The 25617-nt window shown below is 44.2% G+C and overlaps 1 protein-coding gene across 4 annotated transcripts in view; it reads right to left on the bottom strand.

Annotated features, from left to right (window-relative positions):
- mical2a (microtubule associated monooxygenase, calponin and LIM domain containing 2a) overlaps positions 1 to 25617 on the bottom strand; it is a 274841-nt gene that overhangs the window by 204357 nt on the left and 44867 nt on the right. For 3 of the 4 annotated variants that reach the window (XM_059652085.1, XM_059652086.1, XM_059652087.1), the window contains exon 2: positions 16217 to 16568. In XM_059652085.1, the coding sequence (XP_059508068.1) occupies positions 16217 to 16480 (264 nt within the window). In that variant the 5' untranslated portion in view covers positions 16481 to 16568. Of the gene's footprint in view, positions 1 to 16216; positions 16569 to 18787; positions 19235 to 25617 lie in introns of those variants that run through there. The other variant, XM_059652084.1, reaches the window with a different exon arrangement.

Here is a 25617-nt window from a genome sequence, read left to right as displayed (position 1 = left end):
ACAATGAATTAATGATTTGATTGAGGTTTGAGGGCTAGAGGTACTAACATTAAACAAAGCAAATCGAGTCGAGTCCCTTCTATTGGGCACACGGGCACATAAAGGAGACAAACTCACGAATTCCCCAGCCCCAGCGCAATAGGTGAAACTTGCTGGCCTCAAGACTTGGAGCGGGATATAATGTCCTCCAGTGAGGTGGGTTTGGAATTTAATAGGGAGGGAGGAACAGTGCCATTTGGGAAATCCAACACCTTCAGGCCTCTGGGTTAAGCAAATCCAGGGCAGATATGGTCATATTTAGCCTTCTGGCTTCGAAGGCAGCTGAGGGTCTTAGGTGGGCAATTAATGTCCCTGATTGGTACTTTGCCCACATTTCTGTGGGTTATCACCACCTGAGAAGCCTAGAAGGAGAAGGCACTCATTCAAAGGCACCGAGCACTTGATCAGAGGACTTGGCACTTTGGCTGCAAGAGGTGAAGGTGACTGCTGAGAGCTGCATCCCTCCACCTGCAAGCACTTCGCACCCTCAGTGACGTGTGGCCTAAGATGCTGATGCATTTCTGGCAGTGGCCATACAGGCCTCTGCAATCCAGGGGAAGGCAATCACGGGCCACTCAAAGCTCAACTGTCAAGTAATATGGCAGACCTGCCCCAAAGGAGGTGATAAGTGACCCTTGATCACCCTTCACCCTTTCCCATCATAGGTTATATTCAAGAGGTGGCACGAGGACACCATTGTGGTCTTAAATTGGCCACTTAAGCCATTTCTAAAATAAACACAAGAAAATGCTGGAGAGCAGGTCTGGCAGTACCCATGGAGATAAAAACAGAGTTAATGGCGAGTCCAGGATTTCTCTTCTTTGGAAAAGAGGGTCACAGCTGACTCAAAGCATTAACTTGCGATTGTGCCAGACCTGTTGAGCTCCTCCAGCACTTTCTGTGCTTGTTTTAGATCTCCAGCATCTGCTGATTTTGCTTTTCCTTCAAGGGCTCTGTTGACTCAAAAAGGTGAGCGGACCACCCAACATCACTGCTGCAGCTCGCAAAATGGAGGCACAGTGGGATGGTAGGTGCCAGTTAAAAACAAAGTGCTGTGGATGCTGGAAATCTGAAATAATAACAGAAAAGGCTCTGAAGAAACTCAGCAGGTTGTTGCTGTCATCCAAGGCGGGAGGATCCGAGTCAATGTTTTAAGTCGAATACTACCATTCTACAGTTCTGAAGAAGAGTTATATCAGACCTGAAACATTAACTCCGTTTCTCTGTCCACAGATGCTGCCAGTCTGCCCAAGCTACCATGTAAATTCCATTTAATATCTCAAATCATGCAACGACTAGAAACAAAAATATTATTAGCCTGAGGAAATCCTTCAGACCAGTGAGCCATGTGGATATAGACAAGGAATTATCTTAGCTGATTCACCTTTTCCACCAATAAAACAAACAACATGAATTTCATAGTTCCCAGAGGTCTCAACCATGTAGTAAGTACCTGTATCTTGAACATAATAAAACATTCCAGGGCAGTTCACAGATGTGTGATCGTGAAAAAGTGGACACCGAATTTAAGACGAGCAGATCAGCTTTATATTGCATCTTCATGCTAGTTAAAACGCTCCACGGCAATTCATAGAACACGCTTCAGATACAAAACTGAACAGAAACAGCAATACAAGGTCACAGAAGTAGGATTTAAAGTTCTTAGGGCAGAGGAAGAGGGATAGGTTTAGGGAGTAAGTTCTAAGAGGTAAGGACTTACAATGCTTCCCTGGTAATTCACTATTTTGCCAGTCCAGCGCCAAGTCCCCTTTACTCCTTCTGTTATATGAACAAAGTGATTTAGACCCCAGTCCAAATTCAAGGAATTCTCCGGCATTCAAGCACAGGCTGAGACTGTTCCTGGGGCCAGAGGCAATTATATTGCTATATGAAGCAGGTGTCCAAAATCGGGAACAAAGAAAAGGTGTCTGTGCTAGCAGGAGTGTCAGTGACCCGAGGGGACTGATTTAAAGTAATTGGCAAGAGAACAAGGTGGATGATGAAGTGATACTTTTTGTACAGTATGTTGTTATAATCTGTAATGAGCTGCATGAAACAGAATTGAATCTACTTCCACAACTAACTTTCAAACAGGAATTGAATAAATATTTCAAAAGAAAACATTTAGTCAGAGTCAGGCAACACAAAAGAGGTCATTCGGCCCATCAGGTTTGCAATGACCTATCAGTACCAATCCCACTTTCCAGCACTAGGCCCATAGCCTTGAATGTTGTGACATTTCACATGCTCATGCACTACTGTTTAAAACTTGTGAGATCTCCTGTCTCTACGTCCCTTTCAGGTGGTGCATTTCAGATTCCCACTACCCTTTGGGGTGAATTTTGTTTCCTTCTAAACCTGGGCTTGGGCACAACATAAGGGTATGGAACACAGTTGGCACTCTGATCCCTCTTTATGTGTGTGTATGTCTGTGTGTGCGTGTGCGTGTGTCTGTGTCTGTGTGTAATCGCTCCTCAGAACCCCAACCCAGGCAACATCCTGGTGAATTTCCTCTGCACATCCACCAGGACAAACAATCCTTCCTAACAGTGCAGTGACCAGAACTCTCAGTTTTCCGGCTATGGTCGACAACATTTTAAAAGCAGTTTTCCAAAGCTGTAAGGAAACAGTGGGACTAACGGATCACTTTTTAGAGAACCAGCACAGCACGATGGGCTGAATGGTCTATTTTGTGCTGTGTAATACTATGCTTCGTTACAGTTTTATTTGACAAAGTTCTGTGGGTGAGATGGTTAGAGCCATTCTATCGTTAGAGAATTTTTTTTAAAAAGGCATGCTAAACAATTTACTTTTGAAAATTCCAGAGCACAGTTACCTAACAATAAGTATACATCTCCAGAGGGTTCCTTTGCCTACTCCTCCCAGTGCTGTGTAACTATAAACTGTTATAACTAGCCACACTGTCTTCACTGAGAGTGTAACTCCAGCCACGACAGTGATCGTGGAGTGAGTGGGGAACGTCTACACAATCTAAGCAGATTCTTGTGGCACAGCGGAAATATTGCTAAGTCTGGTTAAAGCTCCAGGTTCAAGACCCACCTCAGGAATTCATGGCTAGGGAAGGTGTGTCAAACAGGTCAATTATCAGTCTGCAACCCTTCTGATAACTCTGATGGAGAATACTGGTCAGCTAAGGTGACAGGTTGGTCCCACAGCAACACCCTCACCATGTGAAAAGATTCCATGCAGATTCCTGCCATGAGCAACTGTCATCCTCATTCATGAGTCAGGCTTCATGAAGGGCCCGCACCCGAACATCAGCTTTCCTGCTCCTCTGATGCTGCCAGGCCTGCTGTGTTCCTTCAGCTCCACACTGTTATCTCTGACTCCAGCATCGGCAGTTCTTACTACCTCTTATTTGAAATCATACAAGCTTTCACAGCAAGGTCCCTTCGTCAAGGGAGCTGCACCCAGAAAGCTAGTGTGATTTCAAGTAAACCTGTTGGACTCCAAGCTGGTGTCGTGTGGCTTCTGACTTTGTCCATGGAGAAAGCAGTCAGGGGAGGGTCCCACTGTCAGCTTGTAAGGTACCAGCACCTCTTATATTATCAATGCGACAGCAGTGTCTTATTCAAATGATCCTTCTTCAGACACCTGATGTCAGGGGCCAGTCACCATCATTAAATCCTGCCCTCAATAGAGCTGGTCACATGGTACCTTCCATCAGCAAATTACCCCCCTCCCTCAGTAAGGGCTTGGAGCTGGCTCCCTTTCCCCTGTTGTGGCCAGGACTCAGAGTCAAAGTGACTTTTCTACTTTCTCCTCACTTGAACCCACACCCCCTGATCTGGAAGTGAGTGTGTGCTGCCCACTGAATCAGAGCTGAAACCGACACTTTGAGAAAGAATGTGCGCTGAATAGTTTTGTAAACTTCCCCAGTACAAGAATCCCGGGGTGAAGACGTACACCAAGATGTACTTGTTTCTTTCAGTCTGCGGTCAAGCGGTATTTAGAGTAGGGATGAATGGAGCCAGCTCATGTAGCCAATCTAATTAAGCCATCAGCTGCTGACTAATCATCGAAAATCTCTATTAGTTTGCAAGGCAAAAAAGGTCAGTGAGATAAACAGAATTATTCACAGACAAGGTGGCAACACAAGAGTTTAATTCAGACAGGTCTTAAACATAGGATTTCAATGCAAGGAGGCGGGAGAGACAAGCAGCTTCACTAATCACTCACACACACAATAAATAAATAGACAGGAGAAGGTCTACACAATGAAGAATTCAAAATGACCACTAATTTTTCAGTTTCTTTTATATATGAAATCATGAGAAATAGGAGTAGGTGCAGGCCATTCAGCCCATCACGTCTGCTCTACCATTCAATCAAATTGTGGCTAATCCGATATCCCCATCTCCATTTTCCTGCCTATTCTCCATAACACTCAATTCCCTTACTGATTAAAACTCGCAGCTTTGGGATATTCACAGTTGTAAAGGTTATTTATATGCTGAAGATTAGCATGGGTCTGGACTCAGAAGGTGCAAGTATCACTTGCCAATTTAAGACTTGACATAAAACATGAGACGGTTTTCTTCCTGTTTCAAAAGTCAACAAACCACATATCACATATTACCCAACGGAATCCGGTTTTCTAAAAAACAAATACCATTCAACTGTGTAGCAAGTTTTTCCACAAATTTACATAGTTCACTGTCCTATGGAAACAATCAAAACATTTACCATCTGTTATTAAAACAAATTCTTCCACTGGACCCCAGGGTAGCAGTGCAGGAGATGATACACACTGGGCCATTATGTACATCAACCAGCCAGTTTAGTAACTACCATCACTCTCATCTCCTGTATGATTTGTAATGTAACTGGTGTGGTGTGGGAGCGGGTAACCACGCAGCACATTTGTAATGGTACATCTGAAACCTCAGTGAATGATGTGATGAACTGTCTCTTTAACCAATGAGATTCAAAGACTGGTGTAGTGATTGGAAACAGTTGGATGTTGTTGACTGCGAGAGACTTGAATCGAGTTGTTAACCTGGGCCAATCAAGAAAGCCCTGGTTGACTAAAATAAGCAGGAGATTAGAAGCTTGTCAGTTTAAAAAAAATAACCAGGAGATTGAGCATTTCCTCAGTTGAGGGGACTGGCTGGCCACAGGCCGCATACTGTGCGCAAGTAAATTAAGGGTGACTTGGTGATGGGATATCAGCCTCTGTGAAGGTATTTCAACTGAGAAAGATACAGCAGGAGGAAATTGAATTAACTATGGTTGAATTCAATTCAGAAAGAAAGACAGGAAGATTGGATTGAGAGAAGTTTAAAAAAAAGTAAAGAGAAAGTGAGCTTCAAACTATAGTTATACAGCACAGAAACAGACCCTTTGGATCAACTCGTCCATGCCAACCAGATATCCTAAATTAATCTCGTGCCATTTGCCAGCAATAGGCCTGTATCCTTCTAAACCCTTCCTATTCATATACCCGTCCAGATGACTTTTAAATGTTGTAATAGTACCAGCCTCCACCACTTCTCCTGGCAGCACATTCCTTACACTCACTGCCCTCTGTGTGAAAATGTTGTCCCTTAGGTCTCTTTTAAATCTTCGCCCTCAACTTAAACCCATGCCGTCAAGTTTTGGACTCCCCTACTGTAGGAATGAAGACCTTGGCTATTCACCCTATCCACACCCCTCATTATTTTATAAATCTCTATAAGGTCAGCCCTCAGCCTCCAACACTCCAGGGAAAATAGTCCCAGCCTATCTCCAGCCTTTACCTGCAGCTCAAACCCTCCAATCCTAGCAACCATCTTGTAGGTCTTTTCTGAACCCTTTCAAGTTTAACAACATCTTTCCCATAGCAGGGAGACCAGAAGTGAATGCCATATTCCAAAAGTGGCCTAACCAAATTCTTGTACAGCTGCAACATCCCAAATCCTATACTCAATGCACTGACCAATAAAAGCAAGCATACCAAATGCCCTCTTCACTAGCCTGTCTACCTGCAACTCCATCTTCAAAAAAAAACTACTAACCTGCACCCTGAGGTCTCTTTGTTCAGCAACACTCCCCAGCACCCTACTAATAACTGTCTAAGTCCTGCCCTAGTTTGTCTTAGCAAAACGTATTATCTCACTTTTATCTAAATTAAACTCCATCTACCACTCCTCGGTCCATTGGCCCATTTGATCAAAGTCCCATTGTCCTCAGAGATAACCTTCTTCACTGTTCACTATGCCACCTATTTTGTGCTGTCTGCAAACTCACTAGCCATACCTCCTATACTTACTTCCAAATCATTTATATAAATGACAAACATGACTAAGTGAATGAAATTTTACTCTCTTAATTTTTCCATATCCTAGGCCAGGGAGATTACTTGGCAACCATTGATAAATCTGACTGCATTTGAACAACCATTACTCTGTAAATTACTTACCTGATCTTCCTGTGGCTGGTTTAACGGGTAATTAAGGTACTATATGAAAATCAGGGGGATATTGAGGGAAAGCAAGGATTCACAAATTGCGAACAAATCTCAGCCCAATACTTTTCTCACAAGTATGTATCAAATTCTTCTTTAAAAGTTACAATTTAAACTGCTTCCTTTGCCCTTGCAATTAGTTCAATTCAAATCACAAGAACTTACTGCAACTAAAGTTAAACTCCCATCTCCCCTCTGGTTTGTCTTTCAATCATCTCAAATGGGTATGCTCTCATTATTCCAGAGTGGGTCACCATGTTTGTGAAGACAAAGGGAAACAAATTTTTCTACAAAACATGGAATGTTTGTTGTCTAACAATAACAGAGACTGGGTGACCATAGCTGAAACCCCCTGGTACGGGACACCTGCCACAGTCTCTTTATAGAACCAGTGCCTAAGTGCCATTGAAAAGCCCGGCTTATTTTCTCTTCTCAAGATAACTTCAAGGTTTTCTAAAATTACAAAGAGATCTTGATGGATTGGGTCAATGGGCTAAGGAGTAGCAAATGGAGTTTCATTTGGATAAATGCAAAATATCGCATTTTGTTCAAACAAATAAGGGCAGGGCTTTCACAATTAGAAGTAGGGCCTTGGGCAGTGTTGTAGAACTGAGAGGCCTAGGGGGTTCAGGTACATAATTCTTTGAAGTTGGCATCACATTTAGACAGGTTGGTCCAGCAAGCATTTAGCACACTTGCCTTCATTGCTCAGACCTTTGAGTTGAGGAGTTGGGAAGTCACATTGAGGTTGTAGGATTCATTTGTGAGGCCTGTTCTGGCGTACTGTGTCCAGTTCTGATTGTCCTGTTGTAGGAATGATATTTTCAAACTGGAAAGGTTTGTAGAAGATTTACCAGGATGTTGCTGGGATTGGAAGGTTTGAGTTAAGAGAGAGGCTGGGTAAATTCACTGGGGCATAGGAGGTTGAGAGGTGACCTCATAGAGGTTTTTAACGTCATGAGGGGCATAGATAAGGTAAATGGCAGGTGTCTTTTTCCTAGGGTGGGAAGACTAACAGGCATATTTTTACTGTGGGAGGAGAAAGATTTAAAAAAGACATAGGGGCAACTTTGTCGTTCGTGGGTAGAATAATCTCCAGAGGGAATGGTGGAGGAAGGTACAGTTATAACATTTAAAAGACACTTGGACAAATACATGAATACTGAATGTCTCGGGGGATATGGGTCAGGAGCAGGCATGTGGGACTAGTTCAGTTTAGTACAATGGTCAGTATGGACTGGTTGAACCGAATGGTCTGTATCTGTGCTGCACGCCTCTATAACTCTAAATGAGAGGAAAAAAAATTATTCAGCATTCGTTGCTCAATCTCCTGATGCACTTTACAGCTGACAAAATGCTGTTGACACATTGTCACTATTGTAACACATGAAGTGTGACAGGTATTTTGTAGACAGAAAGGTCCCACAAGCAGAAGTGAGATAAAGATCATCTCCACTCGGTTCGCAATAAACAACTGCACCTCCCAGTCACAAACCATTTCAACTCCCCCTCCCATTCTTTAGATGACATGTCCATCATGGGCCTCCTGCAGTGCCACAATGATGCCACCCGAAGGTTGCAGGACCAGCAACTCATATTCCGCTTGGGAACCCTGCAGCCCAATGGTATCAATGTGGACTTGACCAGCTTCAAAATCTCCCCTTCCCCCACCGCATCCCAAAACCAGCCCAGTTCGTCCCCTCCCCCCACTGCACCACACAACCAGTCCAGCCTATCTCTGCCTCCCTAACCTGTTCTTCCTCCCACCCATCCCTTCCTCCCACCCCAAGCCGCACCTCCATCTCCTACCAACTAACCTCATCCCACCTCCTTGACCTATCCGTCTTCCCTGGACTGACCTATCCCCTCCCTACCTATACTCTCCTCTCCACCTATCTTCTTTTCTCTCCATCTTCGGTCCGCCTCCCCCTCTCTCCCTATTTATTCCAGAACCCTCACCCCATCCCCCTCTCTGAAGAAGGGTCTAGGCCCGAAACGTCAGCCTTTGTGCTCCTGAGATGCTGCTGGGCCTGCTGTGTTCATCCAGCCTCACATTTTATTATCTTGGATTCTCCAGCATCTGCAGTTCCCATTATCACTAAAGATCAGATAATCTGGTTTTAAAAGTGACAGTTTCAGAGAGAGTAGGAACTGCAGATGCTGGAGAATCAGAGATAACAAGGTGTCGAGCTGGATGAACACAGCAGGCCTAGCAGCATCAGAGGAGCAGGAAAGCTGATGTTTAGGGCTTCAATCTGGGCCCAAAACATCAGCGTTCCTGCTCCTCTGATGCTGCTTGGCCTGCCGTGTTCATCCAGCTCTACATCTTGTTACCTCTTTAAAAATGATATTAGGTGATTGATAAATATTGGTCCAAGGCCCAGAAAGAGCTCTCCTGCTCTCCTTCAAGATATCCCATGTTATCTTAAACAGAACAGATGGGGCCTTGATTAACAGCTCAGCTGAAAGATGGCGAAGCTTAGTCCTACACTGCAGGTAACTGTCTGGATTATTTCTCTGGAGAGGGGGTGTGCTCTATGTAGTGACCTTCTGACCCATAGGAATTCCAGTGATAATCTTTATTGAGGAATATTTAAGGATGTGGCCCTAGAAACAGCAGATGTATTGGTGGTTATCTTCCAGGATCCTAGAGATTCTGGAAGAATTTCTACAGATCGGAGCATAGGTAATGTGACCCCACTGTTTCAAAAGAGAGGCAGAGAGAAAACCAGGAATTATAGACCAATCAGCCTGACAACGGCAGTACAGAAAATGCTGAAATCCATTATAAAGGCGTTAATAGGGGAGTATTTGGAAAACCATGACGGAGTTGGGCAGAGTCAGCATGGGTTTACCAAAAGAGACCAAAGGAATTACCAAATTTACCATTCCAGTTGACGAAGGAGCAGTACTCTGCAAATTAGGGTGGGGGATATCAAGACTAACAGGCATATTTTTACTGTGGGAGGAGAAAGATTTAAAAAAGACATAGGGGCAACTTTGTCGTTCGTGGGTAGAATAATTTCCAGAGGGAATGGTGGAGGAGGGTACAGTTATAACATTTAAAAGACACTTGGACAAATACATGAATACTGAACGTCTCGGGGGATATGGGTCAGGAGCAGGCATGTGGGACTAGTTCAGTTTAGGATAATGGTCAGTATGGACTGGTTGGTAGTATGGACTCCCTAATTCCATCCCCTATTCCCAATTCCTCCGCCTCTGCCGCATCTGCTCCCAGGAAGAGGCATTCCACTCCCGCACATCCCAGATGTCCACGTTCTTCAAGGACCAAAACTTTCCCCCCCGCAGTGGTCAAGAACGCCCTTGACTGCATCTCCCGCATTACCCGCAACACATCCCTCACACCCCGCCCCTGCCACAACCGCCCCCAGAGGATCCCCCTCGTTCTCACATATCACCCCAACAACCTCCAGATACAACATATCATCCTCCGACACTTCCGCAATCTACAATCTGACCCCACCACCCAAGCTATTTTTCCATCCCCACCCTTGTCTGCCTTCCAGAGAGACCACTCTCTCCGTGACTCCATCGTCCGCTCCACACTCCCCTCCAACCCCACCACACCCAGCACCTTCCCCTGCAACCGCAGGAAGTGCTACACTTGCCCCCACACCTCCTCCCTCACCCCCATCCCAGGCCCCAAGATGACCTTCCATATCAAGCAGATGTTCACGTGCACATCTGCCAATGTGGTATATTGTATCCATTGCACCCGGTGTGGCTTCCTCTACATTAGGGAAACCAAGCGGAGGATTGGGGAACACTTTGCAGAACACCTCCGCTCGGTTTGCAACAAACAACTGCACCTCCCAGTCGCGAACCATTTCAACTCCTCCTCCCATTCCTCAGATGACATATCCATCATGGGCCTCCTGCCCGCCACAATGATGCCACCCGAAGGTTGCAGGAACAGCAACTCATATTCCGCTTGGGAACTCTGCAGCCCAATGGTATCAATGTGGACTTCACAAGCTTCAAAATCTCCCCTTCCCCCACCGCATCCCTAAACCAGCCCAGTTCGTCCCCTCCCCCTGCTGCATCACACAAGCAGCCCAGCTCATCCCCTTCCACCACTGCATCCCAAAACCAGCCCAGCCTGTCTCTGCTTCCCTAACCTGTTCTTCCTCTCACCCATCCCTTCCTCCACCTCAAGCCGCACCTCCATTTCCCACCTACCACCTCATCCCGCCTCCTTGACCTGTCTATCTTCTCTGGACTGACCTATCCCCTCCCTACCTCCTCACCTATACTCTCCTCTCTACCTATCTTGTTTTCTCTCCATCTTCGGTCCACCTCCCCCTCTCTCACTATTTATTCCAGTTCCCTCTCCCCATCCCTCTCTCTGATAAAGGGTCTAGGCCCGAAATGTCAGCATTTGTGCTCCTGAGATGCTGCTTGGCCTGCTGTGTTCATCCAGCTCCACATTTTGTTATCTAGCACTCTGCATGCTTGTGATTTCAATTAAACTCCGGGGCTACTGCCTGGTGTTGTAACTTTTCAGTTACCCGGAGTAAATCTGCCTTGACAAATCTACTGGGATTCTTCATGGATGTAACTCAGAGATGATGAGGGGATTCAATGGATGCAGTTCATTTGGACTTCCAGAAAGCTTTTGACAATGTCCCACATAAGAAATCAGTGTGTAAAATTAAGAGCCATGGAATTGGGGGCAGTGTATTGACATTGATAGAAAACTGGCTGGCAGTCAGGAAACAGAGCAGGATAAACAGGTCTTTTTCTGAATGGCAAGCAGTAATGGGTGGAGTATCATAGGGATTGATGCTATGACCCTAGCTTTTCAAAAATGTATGAATGATTTAGATCCGGTAACTAAATATCTCCAAATTTGCATATGACACAAAACTATGAGGAGGATGCAGAGATGTTAGAGTGTGCTTTGGAAATGCTCAGTGAGTGGGCAAATACGTTACAGATGAAGTATAACGTGGATAAACGTGAGGTTATGTGAAGAAGAGTTGGGTGAATTATTATTTGATTGGCTATAAATTGAGAGGGGTGGGGGTAATATGAAATGAGGCTTCGGTGTCCTCATAAACTAGTCACCAACGGTAAATTTGCAGGAGTAACAAGCAATAAAGAAGGCAGTGATATGTTGACCTTCATAGCAAGAGAATTTGAGTACAGGTGTAGGGATGTTTTGCTGCAATTATACAAGGCATTGGTGAGGCCACACCTGGAACACTGTGTGCAGTTTTGTTTGCCTTATTTGAGGAAGGGTGTTCTTGATCTAGGAAGAGTGCAGTGAATATTTACCAGACTGATTCCTGGGATGGCAGGACTGGTGTAAGAGGACAGGTTTAATTGGTTAGGGTTATATTCACTAAAGTTCAGATGAATGGGGGGTGGAGGGGGTTGGGATATCATAGAAACCTATAAAATTCTAACAGGACTAGACAAGGTTGATTCAGGAAGGATGATTCCGATGACAGGGGAATGTAGAACCAGGAGACACCGATTAAGAATACAGGGTAAACCATTTAGGATTGAGATAAGGAGAAATTTCTTCACCCACAGCATTGTGAGCCTGTGGAACTCAGTGGGGCCAAAACATTGTATCATTTCAAGAAGGAGGTGGATGTGGCACTTGGTGTGAAAGGAAATCAAAGGTTAGTTGAGAAACAAGTTATTGAGTGGGTGATTAGCTGTGATTACAATAAATAGAAGCAGGCTCAAAGGGCTGAATGGCCTGTTTCTGTCCTTTTTTCTATAGATCTATGTAACAGGAGTAACGTGCCAGTTTGTGGTATTAAGCATTAACAGCGAGCCATCTTCTCTGTCCTACTGCTTCCTGCTTGAATCCCAAGTGAACTACATTAAAACGCTTCCTCTGAAAGTATGGAACAACAGCACAGGATATTATAATTTAGAGTTCCACCATTCAGCAGTGATGTCAGGAAACACCTTCTCCTGCAAAGTGGAAATCTACAACTCAATCTCACAAAAAGCATTAAAACTATGAGAGGGAGGGGGCAGAGGGTGCAAGAGACTCACCAGAAAATTTAAAACCAAGGTAGATATATGTTTGCTGGTAAGGGTATTAAGGGAAACAGAAGCAAGGCAGGTAGATTACATAAAAAAGTTAACATAAAAGTGAAGCCATGTTCTAACTGAATGATGAAGCAGGCTGAAGGGATTGAACAATTCATTGAAGTGATATTGATAAGGAACAAATATTGTCTGGACACTGGGAGAAATTACCCTGTTTCTTTTTGGAAATAGAGCCATGGAACCTTTTCTGTCTACTTCAGTGTGCAGTACATCCTCCATTCAGCCCTTGTGAGTTGCTAGTCTAGATTACTTTGCTCAGGTTCTAGAGTGAGGCTTGAATCACCTGAATCAGAGATGAGACTCCTACTCACTGAGTCATGACTAGCACATAAAGCACTTTGGGATGTCACAAGGTTGTAAAAGGCAAATTGAGACTTTCATTCTTTCTAATGATGATAAATGGCTCATTGGCAGGCAGAGGGAGTTGTCCCAATCTGGTGCTGTTTACTCTGCATCATCATCTGACACTCATTTCTCAATCCCCACAGTACAAGGTTACTTGGAACTCAGCCCCTAATATAGTCATTATCGGTTTGAAATAGCACAGAGCTGAGAATGTAAGGAATGAAGGTAGGACCTAACCCTACAGCACTGCCACTCTACCACTGTGCCCATTTAAGGTGCTAATCCATATCCTCAGAATGCAGGGGTTATCACACCACTTTGCAGGATCACTGCACTCTTTTTCCATAAGTAAATCTGGCTTCTATCAATTCTACATTCTTCACACAGAACCCCTGCACTCTTCCTTGTGTTAAGGACCAATGCAAGATTCAGGAATTTGTGTCTAAATCGGTTTCTATTGCATCCACTAGCTGAAGTCCAGGGTTTATTCTGATTCTAACTTCTTTGACTTTAGCCATCCCTATTACAAAGTTAACAATTCTGGTCTACTTTCTCTGTGTGTGCCAAATTAAATATTTCCTTCCATCATCACATTAATAGAAAGTGGCTATTCAGCTCATCATGACTGTGTTCTCTGCTCTTTCCCCACTGTCCTGCAACTTTTCTCTTTCAGGTATTTCATTGATTTGAACACTACTATTGAATCAGTTTGCACCATTCTTTTCATGCAGCATGTTCCAGATTTCAATTCACTGTGTTAAAAAGATTGTATCATCTCTCCTCTGGTTCTTTAATCAGTTATCCTGATAGTTACGTCCTCTGCTTATTAACCCTCGTGTCATTGGAAACAGCTCCTCATCATTTATTCCCTTGAAACCATTCTGAATTTTGAGCACCTCTGTTAAACTTTAAATGACAACTGAAGATACTAGCGATGCTCAAAAGGTCAGGCAGTGTGGAGGGAAACAAAGTTAACATTTCAGATCAAGACAAACTTTCTTCAGGCCTTCTTGTGGCACAGTGGTAGAGTCCCTACCCCTGGACCAGGACTCCTGGGTTCAAGTCCCACCTGCTCCAGAGGTATGTACTAACATCTCTGAACAGGTTGGTTTGAAAAATAGGTTAATATTTTTTAAAATGTAAAACTTCTTCAGAGCAGTTCCTTTTAATCTCCCCTGCTCTAAGGACAATAATCCTAGTTTCTCCGGTCTCCCTGCGTAACTGAATTCTCCAATTCTTGGTACCATCCCAGCCAATCTCCTCTGCTCCCTCTCACATTGTTCCTTCAGTATGGCTCCCACAACTGAACACAACACTCCGCCTGAGGCCTAGCCGGTGACATATAATGGTTTACCATAACTTCCTTATTCAGAAGGATCTATTATTGCTAGTCCAGGTCTGGATTATAACATAAAGAATGAGAACTGATGGTAGCTTCCTCTTTCTGCCTGTTTATAGTTTAACACCACAGCTGGCACTGATGCATTGTTTAGAGGAAGTGACTAAGAAAATAACAAGGAAGGAGAAGACAGCTAACGGCTCTGCACTTGCATCCTCTCCAGTTCTCACCAACAACTTTTAAGTACTCCCAGACCACCCCTCTGAATCACGAAGATTTGCATTTATGTAGAACCATTAATGTAGCCATGTAACATCCCCATAGGAGCATAACCAGACAGAAAATCCCAGCAATGAGGAGATATGAAGAGAAGCCCAAAAGACAAACAGGTAGATTTTAAGGAGGGTCTGAAGAAATAAGTATAGTTTCCAAGGAAATGCATTCATCTCTGGGATTGCTGCTATTTTAATTCCAGCAAATGCAGCAAAGTTCTCAAAAGCAACAAGCAGTTAAACCTTTGCCCACTGACCACGAACTTGGAAGAGAAAAAGCTGGATTGAGTTCAACGACAGAATGAGTGAACTGAGCATTGATTACTTCTGGCACTCAGTTCTCAGGGGAGTGAGGCAACAAAGTCAGTGCAGAAATGTTTTATTGCTATCACATTCCCAGAACACTTCCCAAGATGATGAAAAATTCTAGAGGGGTTCACACAGAGCAGCCTCTCATCAGAGATCATTGAAATCAAACAACATCCCACAAGTAGAAATGTGGTTCACCCCTTTCCTAAAAACACAGGCAAACTTATGGATTAGTGAACCTGAGGGTGGGGACATTGTATAGGATTTCATTGAAAGACTGGTGTTGAAAGGCCGGGTCTGAGTGGAACAAAAACAAAGTTGCTGGAAAAGCTCAGCAGGTCTGGCAGCATCTCTGAAGGAGAAAACAGAGTTAACATCTCAGGTCGGGTGGCCCTTCCTCAGAGCTGACTGCAGAAGGGTTTCGAAGGACAAAGTTATTGGGCAGATTATTGGGCAAATTTGGAGATTCACCAAGTTTGCTGAATACAGATGCAGCGGCAAATGTTTTCTACCTGGATTTCAGGAGTGCATTTAGAATCACAGAATCCCTACAGTGCAGAAAGAGGCCATTCAGCCCATCAAGCCTGCACTGACCCTCCGATCAGCATCTCAACTGTACCGAGTCCCCCCACCCTGTACCCGTAACTCTACATTTCCCATGACCAAATCAGCTAACCTATGCATGCCTGGGCACTATGGGCAATTTAGCATGGCCAATCCACTCAACCTGCACATTGTTGGACTGTGGGAGTAAACCGGAGAACCCAGACCTTAACACAGAGGGAATGTTGCAAACTCCATACAGACAATCACCCGAAGCTGAGATTGAACCGGGTGTCTGATGCTGTGAGGCAGCAGTGCTAACCACTGAGACACCGTGCCGCCCTGAGTAGAAACACAGAAAACTCTTCAGCGGCTTGACAGAGTGGATTGCTGAGAAAATAATCGGTCTAGCTGGAGAATCTAGAAAAGGGGCTGTCAACCTGTTTGGATCATTGGTTAGCTGTTCAGGAGTGAGGGGAGCGGAAATACCTTCACTCAGTATTCTCTAGCTTGGACAGTGTGCCGACAGAGTCGATTGATTATACCGATATGAAGGAAATTAGAGGATGCTGTGGAAAGGTAAAGTTGCTGTGGAAGATGAGCCATCAGCCAATGGTGCAGAGAGAGGACTTTCTGTTCTGAGGCAGAAGGTTAAAAATGTAGATTTGAATGATTAGGGCTCAGTACTTGAAGGAAGATTTATTTACAATTGCGGAGAAGTCTTAAAGAGCTGAATGGCCTGTTCCAGCTCCTATTTTTTGTGTTCCTACTGGTGATTCGAGGTTGGTCAGGTTAAACTGTGCTCACCTGTGTGTTGGAGCAAGCCTTGCCCTTCTTGTACTCCTTGTGGTTGGCATGCTTGTCAAGCTTGCTCCATAATGCCTTTGCCTTCCACGTGTTGACCTTTGACTTCAGCATGGAGTAGAACATCTGATGATCCAAAGGGTCAAGGTCCAGATAACGGCAGAGGATATGAAATGCCTGCAGTGTGCCTTTGAATGTCGGGGCTTGAATAAAGTTCTCAAACAGCTGTCCAGCTTGGCTGTTTTTATCGTTATCATTTTCACCCATGGTCTGATTGTGGCCCCCACTCAAGAGAAGAACGTTGGACTCGTAAATCGACAGGACGCACTAATGTTTATTTTCAGACATTGCGAACCTGAAAAGTTTCCAAAACAAAGGCACAATTAATCCAGCAAAAAGTAACTCAAGTAAGACGATCTTACAAGTGATTAAATCAGGGCTTTCGGCATGCTGAATACTATTTTCATTTGTTTAAAGAGAAGAGAAAACATTTTCAATCTCTTATCACATATTAAAACAAACTATTCACAGTGAGTGGGATCTGCTTATTCAGTCAATATAGCCAAGTTAAATTAACTTTGTACGTCTTCCAAAATTTTCTTGGAGCTTTTTAATATCCGCAGGAGAAGTTTTTTTCACTTTCAAGCTCCTCGAATAATTTTCTGAGCAAATCTCCCTGCAAAGTGTGACTCGCCACAAGGAGCAGATACAGTGAATTTAATTTCACACCCCTGGAGTCTGCCCAAGAATCCTCATTGATGATTTAAGCTGCACCTCAAATTCAGCAAGGTGCCTGGAGTGATGTTAATTGTCTTTACGCTGACATTTCACTGTGTGCTGACAATCAAACCACTCTACATCAAGAACTTACATGTATATAGTACCTCTGACAACTTCAGGACACCCAAAACAATTCACCACCAACTAAGTACGCCTTGAAGTGTGGGTACTTTTGTAATGTAGGATTCATGGCAGACAATTTGTGCACAGCAAGATCCAGCAAACAGCAATGAGACAAATTACAAGATATTTGATTATAATTATGTTAAAGGACTTTGATCAGGCCTAACTGGCTCTAAATTCTTCAACGTAATTACCATGGAATCCTTTACATCCCCCTGAAGCTGGGTGGCATGGTAGCTCAGTGGTTGGCACTGCTTCCTCGCAGCATCAGGGATCCAGGTTCGATTCAACCCTCAGGCGTCTGTCTGTGTGGAGTGAGCACATTCTCCCTGTGTCTGCCTGGGTTTCCTCTGGGTGCTCCGGCTTCCTCTCACAGTCCGAAGATGTGCAGGCTACATGGATTGGCCATGCTAAATTATCTGCAGTGTCTAGGGTCATGCAGGCTAGGCAGATTAATTGTGGGAAATGTGGGGTTATGGGGTTTGGGTAGGTGAGATGTTCTTTGGAGGGTTGATGCAGACTCAATGGGCCAAATGGCCTCTTTCTACAGTGGAAGCATTCTACGATTCTCTGAAAAGATGCAGCACTGACTGTCAAAATAGCGCAGCGGTCCCTCAGCACTGACCCTCCAACAGTGTAGCACTCGCTCAGCACTGACCCTCTGACAGCGCCACACTCCCTCAGCACTGACCCGCCAACAGTGTAGCACTCCCTCAGCACTGACTCTCCCACAGCGCAGCGCTCCCTCAGCACTGACCCTCCAACAGTGCAGCACCCCCTCAGCACTGACCCTCCCACAGCGCCACGCTCCCTCAGCACTGACTCTCCCACAGCGCAGCGCTCCCTCAGCACTGACCCTCCCACAGCGCCACACTCCCTCAGCACTGACCCTCCCACAGCGCCACACTCTCTCAGCACTGACTCTCCCACAGCGCAGCGCTCCCTCAGCACTGACTCTCCCACAGCGCCACACTCTCTCAGCACTGACTCTCCCACAGCGCAGCGCTCCCTCAGCACTGACCCTACCACAGCGCAGTGCTCCCTCAGCACTGACCCTCCCACAGCGCCACACTCCCTCAGCACTGACTCTCCCACAGCGCAGCGCTCCCTCAGCACTGACCCTCCCACAGCTCAGCGCTCCCTCAGCACTGACTCTCCCACAGCGCCACACTCTCTCAGCACTGACTCTCCCACAGCGCAGCGCTCCCTCAGGACTGACTCTGCCACAGCTCAGCGCTCCCTCAGCACTGACTCTCCCACAGCGCCACACTCCCTCAGCACTGACTCTCCGCCGGTGCAGCGCTCCCTCAGCACTGACTCTCCCACAGCGCAGCGCTCACTCAGCACTGACTCTCCCACAGCGCAGCGCTCCCTCAGCACTGACCCTCCGACAGTGCAGCGCTCCCTCAGCACTGACTCTCCCACAGCGCCACACTCCCTCAGCACTGACCCTCCAAGTGCAAACACACTCAAGTATTATCCATCCAACACTGCAGTGTCTTAGCGCTGCACCTTCGACCATAACATAATGTTAAGTTTTGAGAATTTTTCCTGAACAGTATTCCTCAAATAATCCAACAGCTCAGATGAATTGAGATATCACACGTTCATTAACAAGATAGCTTAATGTAACTTTCCTTTGAAATCACTTGAAAAGTGCCTGCTACTCACCCCACGTCTCCCAGAGTTGAAGAACGTGTTACCATACTTCAGCTAAAGGAAACTTATTACAAAGTAACTTCCTTTGGCTCATTAACTCTTTCCTCAACTTGCTTCTTTATCTAAGCAGAGTTAAAAGGTACCTTAAACTCAAAGAACACTCAGCAACCTAAAACGGTTGTGTAAACAATCATACACAGCCATAACAAAGACTCTCCCTCCCTAAGGATGTATATCAGAAAGAGGGAAATCTCACGTTTGTTTAGCACAGGCACAGAACGATCCCAAAATGCTTTGCCGCTAATCAACTGTTGAACTGTCATCATAGTTTACAATGTATACTTCTGGACTCAAGAACTTCAGGCTATGTTTGTACATTTCAGAAGTCTTTCCACAAATAACCAAAGCTGCCACTGTTATGAAGGCTTGAAGTCAAGATCTTGCTTGCCCACACAGATGGATATAAAAACTAACCTAGCCGCGATAACAAGGAGGAAGGGAGCTCACCCCAAATTCCTCGAATCAATACGGATCCCTCAACAATGTAAAACAAATTATCTTGCCATTGTCACATTGCTGACTCTGCGAGCCCCCTTAGTTTCTGCAAAAACCAACTGTCATGTTTCCGATATTACCACAGTGACTAAGCTTTAAAGGTGTATCACTGACAAAATGCTTCGGGACTTGCCAAAGGTCGACCACAGTATGAGTCTTTCTTTTAAAACTGGAACACGATGTACAGTCTCGTTAAAAAGTGAGGGGTGGGGGGGTTGGGAAAGTCTCCTGTTAAACTGCCTCAGACTTTCCTCTGAACTAAGGTACAGTTCATTCTGAAAACAACAAGCACTTGAAGAGTGTCATCCGCCCTCTCAACACCGTGATATATTTAAACCACAAAGTATTGGACTTCTACACCTGCCCAGAAGCCACACATAACAAGCTGTCTCCTGGTTGAGGTGTTCATGTTTTCTGACAACACAATCCGCCATCAATAAGTAAAAGTTTAACTACAGTTTTCATGCAAGCCTCTTCTGAACTAACGTCTTCCTTGAATGAACTACCACAGCTGTTAATATACAGGATCATGCCAATAAAATGAGAAACAGATTACAACAATCCTTATGCCTCGTAATCACTCACTTGCTCAAAGAAAGCTGTGGACTTATCTCGTTGTAAAAACAAAATTCAGATTCTAAAGTTCAGCATTCCTTTCCCCTCAGGTTTCAGATCTTACTCTTACCTTAATTTTTGCCAATTAAATTCGCTTCAGCCAACTTGGATAACTTAAGCATCCCCTGCCTCTTTGTAAAGAGCTCCAAAAGTGAAACGTCATAAAGCAGCCAGGCTCAGAAAACGTTTCATGTGCTGTCCTGTGAATGGCCAAAGGCAGCCTGAGTTGTAATATGGCACATTGTTATTAGCTGAGGTAATTGATCACAGAACCATGTTAGTCATCTCAAGTTTCATAACTGAGTAGGGATGGGTGTGTTACTCACTACTCTGGCTCCCTCTGTATCCTGAACTCAGCATGATAAATTTAATTCACCGACGAGCGATTCCAGTGTTAAGTTAAAACCCAGAGGTTGGGGGGATGGGGGTGTGGAGGGGTGGGGGGCAGTGGCCTGATTTTGCAATGTTGGACTTCCATCACACAGGCTGCAGCAAAGCTCACAGAACTGCAAATAACACTTCACCTCATCAGGGAATCAACCAGTCCAGGTCAATGTCTGAAGAGGGAGAGAGCAGAGAAGGAGTGAGGGATCTGAGCTATAGGTACCCTGGTGCATCGGGTTATGGAACTGAACTGAATACAGTGGTTTCAGGCTCACAGACTAATTTCCAAACATGCCTGGAAATTAAAAGGTGGCCTCAATAAAGTGACTAAACTATTGGACGGACACTAAAATCAACAGGGCCACTTCTATTTCATTAGGGAAGAAAGTCTGCGATCCTTTCCCTATCTGGGCCGAGACCCCTGACTCCAGTCCAAAAACAAATTCCTCTGAAGTGGCCACTCAGTTGTCAACAGTTGTAGAAGGTGGGCCACTTTCACCTTCCAAGACAATTGGGGACAGTCTTACCAGCAACACCTGTAACCTGAATTAGAACAAAGAAAAGGGTTTACCTTTTCAAAACACACATGCTTACATGTCCTCAGCAGCCAAAGGGACCTTAAAACAATTAAAATAGTTGACCTCTATAATGAGGTGTTGTCACTGTACCATGTATTGACGACACCTCCATGAGCCTCAGTCTCTACTGAACTGGTCTGGGGAGACACTGAGCAGAATTCGTGTGATCTCTCTCAGGATGTGGGGAGATAATAGGAGGCCAGGTCATTCTGAATCCTCAATGCTACAGGATTACTGTGACTATCCTGGGATGGGTTGGCTGCAGAGAATTCCTGGGCCAGTGACCCTAGGCAAAATGAAAATATTAGGGCAATGAAAACAAAGTAGAAAGCTATGTGTTATCCTGGACAAATCTCTTTGTAACTGATGTCACACGCACCATTGTTAATGGGTAAATTGGACAGCAAGTTTAACAAATGAGATGATGCATTTCACATTAAGAATCACCATCACTTTCTGCTTGGCCTGCTCCATCATTACCTTCACACAGATTATTTCTTACCCTTGGTCACCTCATTTATATTAAAAAAAGACTGAATTTGCAACTTGATTTCTCATTTAATGCTGAAGAAAGTTACAACTAATAATTAGCAGTGCAAGTAAGGTAAAGTTGCCATTGTCCTCCCAGACCAAACGACTGCGCTCTTCTTAGAGATGACTAATAGTTGTTTAACCAGAGAATCAGCATGCAAGGGGCGAGGTGGTGCATTGAACGCATGTCGTCAGCTTCACACTGCATTGAAAACCAGCTGTCCAGCCAATTGAGCTAACTGGCCACGCCCCCACCCCCATGCAAGCAGTTTTTTGACATGATAATTATTACTGTGAATTATCTCTCAGCAGAGGAAGGGAACAATTTAGCATCTAAGCTATCTGATTTTATCCCTGCAAGTAGAAGATTGTTGTCAGCGGTACCCAAAAGATTAAAAGGTTGAATTATTTTAAATTATTAATTATTTTCCTAACTTTCTTTTCCAACTTTCTTACCCCCTCTCTCATTTCTGAATCCGATTCAATTCTAAATCACTTGATATCCTTCTCAATCCTTAAATGCCTTTGACTTAGGAGACAGACAATTGGTGTTATCACTCACTAAGGTCCCAGATGTCCCCAGTTCTGTGGCCACACATTTATCAGCTAATTATCCCAGCAAGATACGGGACAAATAATTACTTAAGTTGAAGGCTGATCAAAAGTGTCTCATTAGCCATGAGATACCGCACTCCAACAAAATCCTGGGCACATGATCCTATCATAGTACTGACCTATACCACCTTTCCCTGTGATCTCTCCCAGCTCCTCACTACCCACATTGAGTATAGTGGGTGCTTAATCTTAGCCAATAAAGTTCCAGCAACATGGAACAAAAGCATGGATTAGAGCTGTTTCAATGAATCTGACAGAGAACTATTTGACAGCGTGAGCAATTCGATTATATATCATGAATTCATGCAAACTGTTTGCAAAACAGTATGAGATATCCCACATGTGACATTGGGATCCAATCGGGACAACCATTGAGGGAATTAATCTGCTAGGGGAGTCAAGAGCTACAGGAGGAGGAGACGAAATTTCAAACAACAAAAACTGGAGCGAGGAAATGTAAAAAAGATCGCAGGATTAACTTCAGAGATCTTAATGAAAAAAAAGCTTATTAGGCAAACATTGTGTAATGCTTCGTGAATCCTCCCTCCCAGAGTGCAATTAAAAGATATAATTAAAGCTCACAATCGGAAGCAGTAATTACAAACTAGGCAAGCATTATTCACGGCAGCAAAAGCATGACTAGCTGCTATCAAGCACTCAGGCTTCAGATTTTTGGCTGGCAGAAGCTTGGAAATATCAGTTCAGAAGTAAACAAAAGGAATGACCCTTTAGTTCAAGGTTTGTATCTATAGACCGAGTGACATCTGTGCCTGATGAACAACGTGTTTGCACAAGTTGTTGCTTGTTCAGCACAATGTCAGCACATACTGTTCAATATTTAACCACTTCCAGTGAGAAAGAGTGAACTTGCATTTGTGTAGCACTTATCACCTCCTCAGTGTCTATTGTGTAAGAAACACAGTGGTCTATTTATCACAAAGAACCAATGAGCCTAAACAATCTCCTTTTTGCTATCGGAACTCCTCTACTCTAATAGCCTCAGAACACACTCCAGATTATTTATACACGAATGAAAGAAAGACTCAATTTATATAGTGCTTTTCACAACATCAGCTGCTGCAAAGCATTTTATAACAAGTGATGTAAATTTGAAGGGAAGTCACAATTGTACCACAGGAAATGCATCAGCTATTTTGTGTACAGAAAGTTTTGAAAAACAGCATTATGGTGAATCACTAAATACTCTGATTCTATGACGCAGGTTGAAGAAAAACATTGGCTTGGGCACTGGGCTATCTCCCTGCTCTTCGTCCAATTGTGGCTAGGGAATTTTCTGCATTCATATCACAAGACAGACTGAGCTCCTGTTTAATGCCTCACTTGAAAGATGATACATCGGACAGTTCAGTGCTCCCATAGTGTGGTGCTGGAGTGTCAGCTAGGATAAGGGCTACAGTTAACAGAGTGGCACTTTGAGCCTTTCTGACTCAGGATCCATTAGATCGGCTATCATCTAGGTCACAATTTCTCTTCCTTCCCAGGCAGCACAAATCAGCCCAAACTCTACATCTTTGCTGCCTTACCTAACAACGATTCTAAATTGACTTTTTGCTCAAAGACTAATAGTATATTTCAACCCTAGCTATATCTCTCAGCACATCAACAAACCTAGCATCTAACAGTCAGACTCATTGTCATCACCAACATGTACATATGTAGGTCTTATTAGCCCATTGTTTTCCCTTGGCCTTGACCGGCCTCACTTCTCTCCTGGTGGCACACATTCTTTTTGTCGCAGGTTCTGTTAAATCAGGTACCAAGTGTATTTGGATTCTGCTGTCCTGGACCTTTGGTTTCTGCTCTATTGCAGCCTCTAATTTTCTGCACGCTGTCTTTAAAACAAAGCTTGACAGATCACATTTCCACTCAATGAGCCCTATCATCATGCCCAGTCCAATGTTCCTGTTCTCCTCCAGCAACGCACACCCTCCCTTCTCCACTAAAGTCACTGTACCTTGGGCAGTGCCATCGTACTTCACCCATTCCCTCCATTTAACATAAAGGCACTAAGCATTGGGGTCCCCTCCATGAAATTCTCTCACCTTGAATAGTATCCAGATGTATGAATCTTTCAACCAACATATCAAAAAACAGTTGATGTGGTCTTCCCATATCTCTGTGGGGCTGTGAGGGACACAATTGGTTGACACATTCCCAAACTCGAACAATTCAGAAGCTTGTCAGCAGAGCTAAAATGCTGTGGGATGTCCTAATGCTTTGAAAGACACTATGTAAATACAAGATGTTTCTTTCTCCTTCTTTGGCTCGATGTTGATTTTTGACTTGTTCTCTTTCTGAAGTACCTCGGGAGGTTTTCCATATTAAAAGAGATACATAAGGTTGTTGTTGCTTCCCAAATGACCATTTATTCTCAAATACCTAGTGGCTTGAGCAAGGGACAAGATTGAAGTCTGTATTATTGATATAAAGTTACCTCCTCCACTCAAACATCACATTCAGCAGGACAGCCACATTATATTTTAAACCTTAACACAACTCTAACTAATTTAAGATACAAATGGAAATGTTCTGTAGTAATTTAACTACTAATATATTTCAACAATAATTGTTGTTAGCTGGCTATATCTGGTGGCTGAAGGAATTTGAATTTGATGGTTAGGATTAGTTATACTGACAAATCTGAACTTTATTTGCTTATCAGCTAATTGGGATATCGCTTAGAGAATTTAATTTAATTTACAAAACCTGGGAATAAAAATCTAGTCTGAAAACTAATTGAAAACAACAAGTGCCAGAGACCACAGCAGGTCAGGCAGCATCCATGGCGACGGAGCAAGCCAATGTTTCAAGTCCAGATGACTCTTCATCAGAACTGGCTCAGATCTGATAAAGAGTCACCTAGACTTGAGACATTGGCTTGCTCTCTCTCCATGGATGCTGCCTGACCTGCAGTGATCTTCAGCACTTGTTTTCAGCACAGATTCCAGCATCTGCAGTAATTTGTTCGCAAAAACTAATTGGCTCACTCACGTCTTTTTGGGTCCAACACTGCATCCCAGATTGGGATGATTAGTGATTCCAGAATCTACCAATGTGTGAGATTCTTAACTACACTGTGAAGTGGCTCAGGAGACCCAGTACCTCACCTTCTCAGAGGGGTGGGCAAGAAATGACGGTCTCACTAGTGAGAATGGCAAGAGAAAGAAACAGGCTGATACACACAAGGAAAACATCCAATGCACTCCAAGTGGTCTGACATGATTTCTGGTGGTAGTCTCATGTGTCCATCTTACTTTTATGATGCCAGCTGCAATAAGCCCCTGTAACAGGAGCCAGTTTCACATTTGCTAGAAGGGGCATAACAGAAAGAGCGAGACAGAGCATGAGGGAGGGAAACAGCCCTCGAGGGGAATATTCAGGGACCAACGCAAGTAGCAGCAAATTGTAAAGCACAGTCAGTTGTGTTGTTTCCAATTACAAAATCTCTCCAGCAATTTAAATTGCCATCTGGGCTGGGTGAGGTGATCAAAGCTGAAATAGTAGTCTCCAAGGGACGGATATAGATAGTCGTTATCCTTTTAA

Source organism: Stegostoma tigrinum, chromosome 17 (assembly GCF_030684315.1).
Source record: "Stegostoma tigrinum isolate sSteTig4 chromosome 17, sSteTig4.hap1, whole genome shotgun sequence".
Classification (NCBI taxonomy): domain Eukaryota; kingdom Metazoa; phylum Chordata; class Chondrichthyes; order Orectolobiformes; family Stegostomatidae; genus Stegostoma; species Stegostoma tigrinum.
This window is presented reverse-complemented; position numbering and strand designations above follow the sequence as displayed.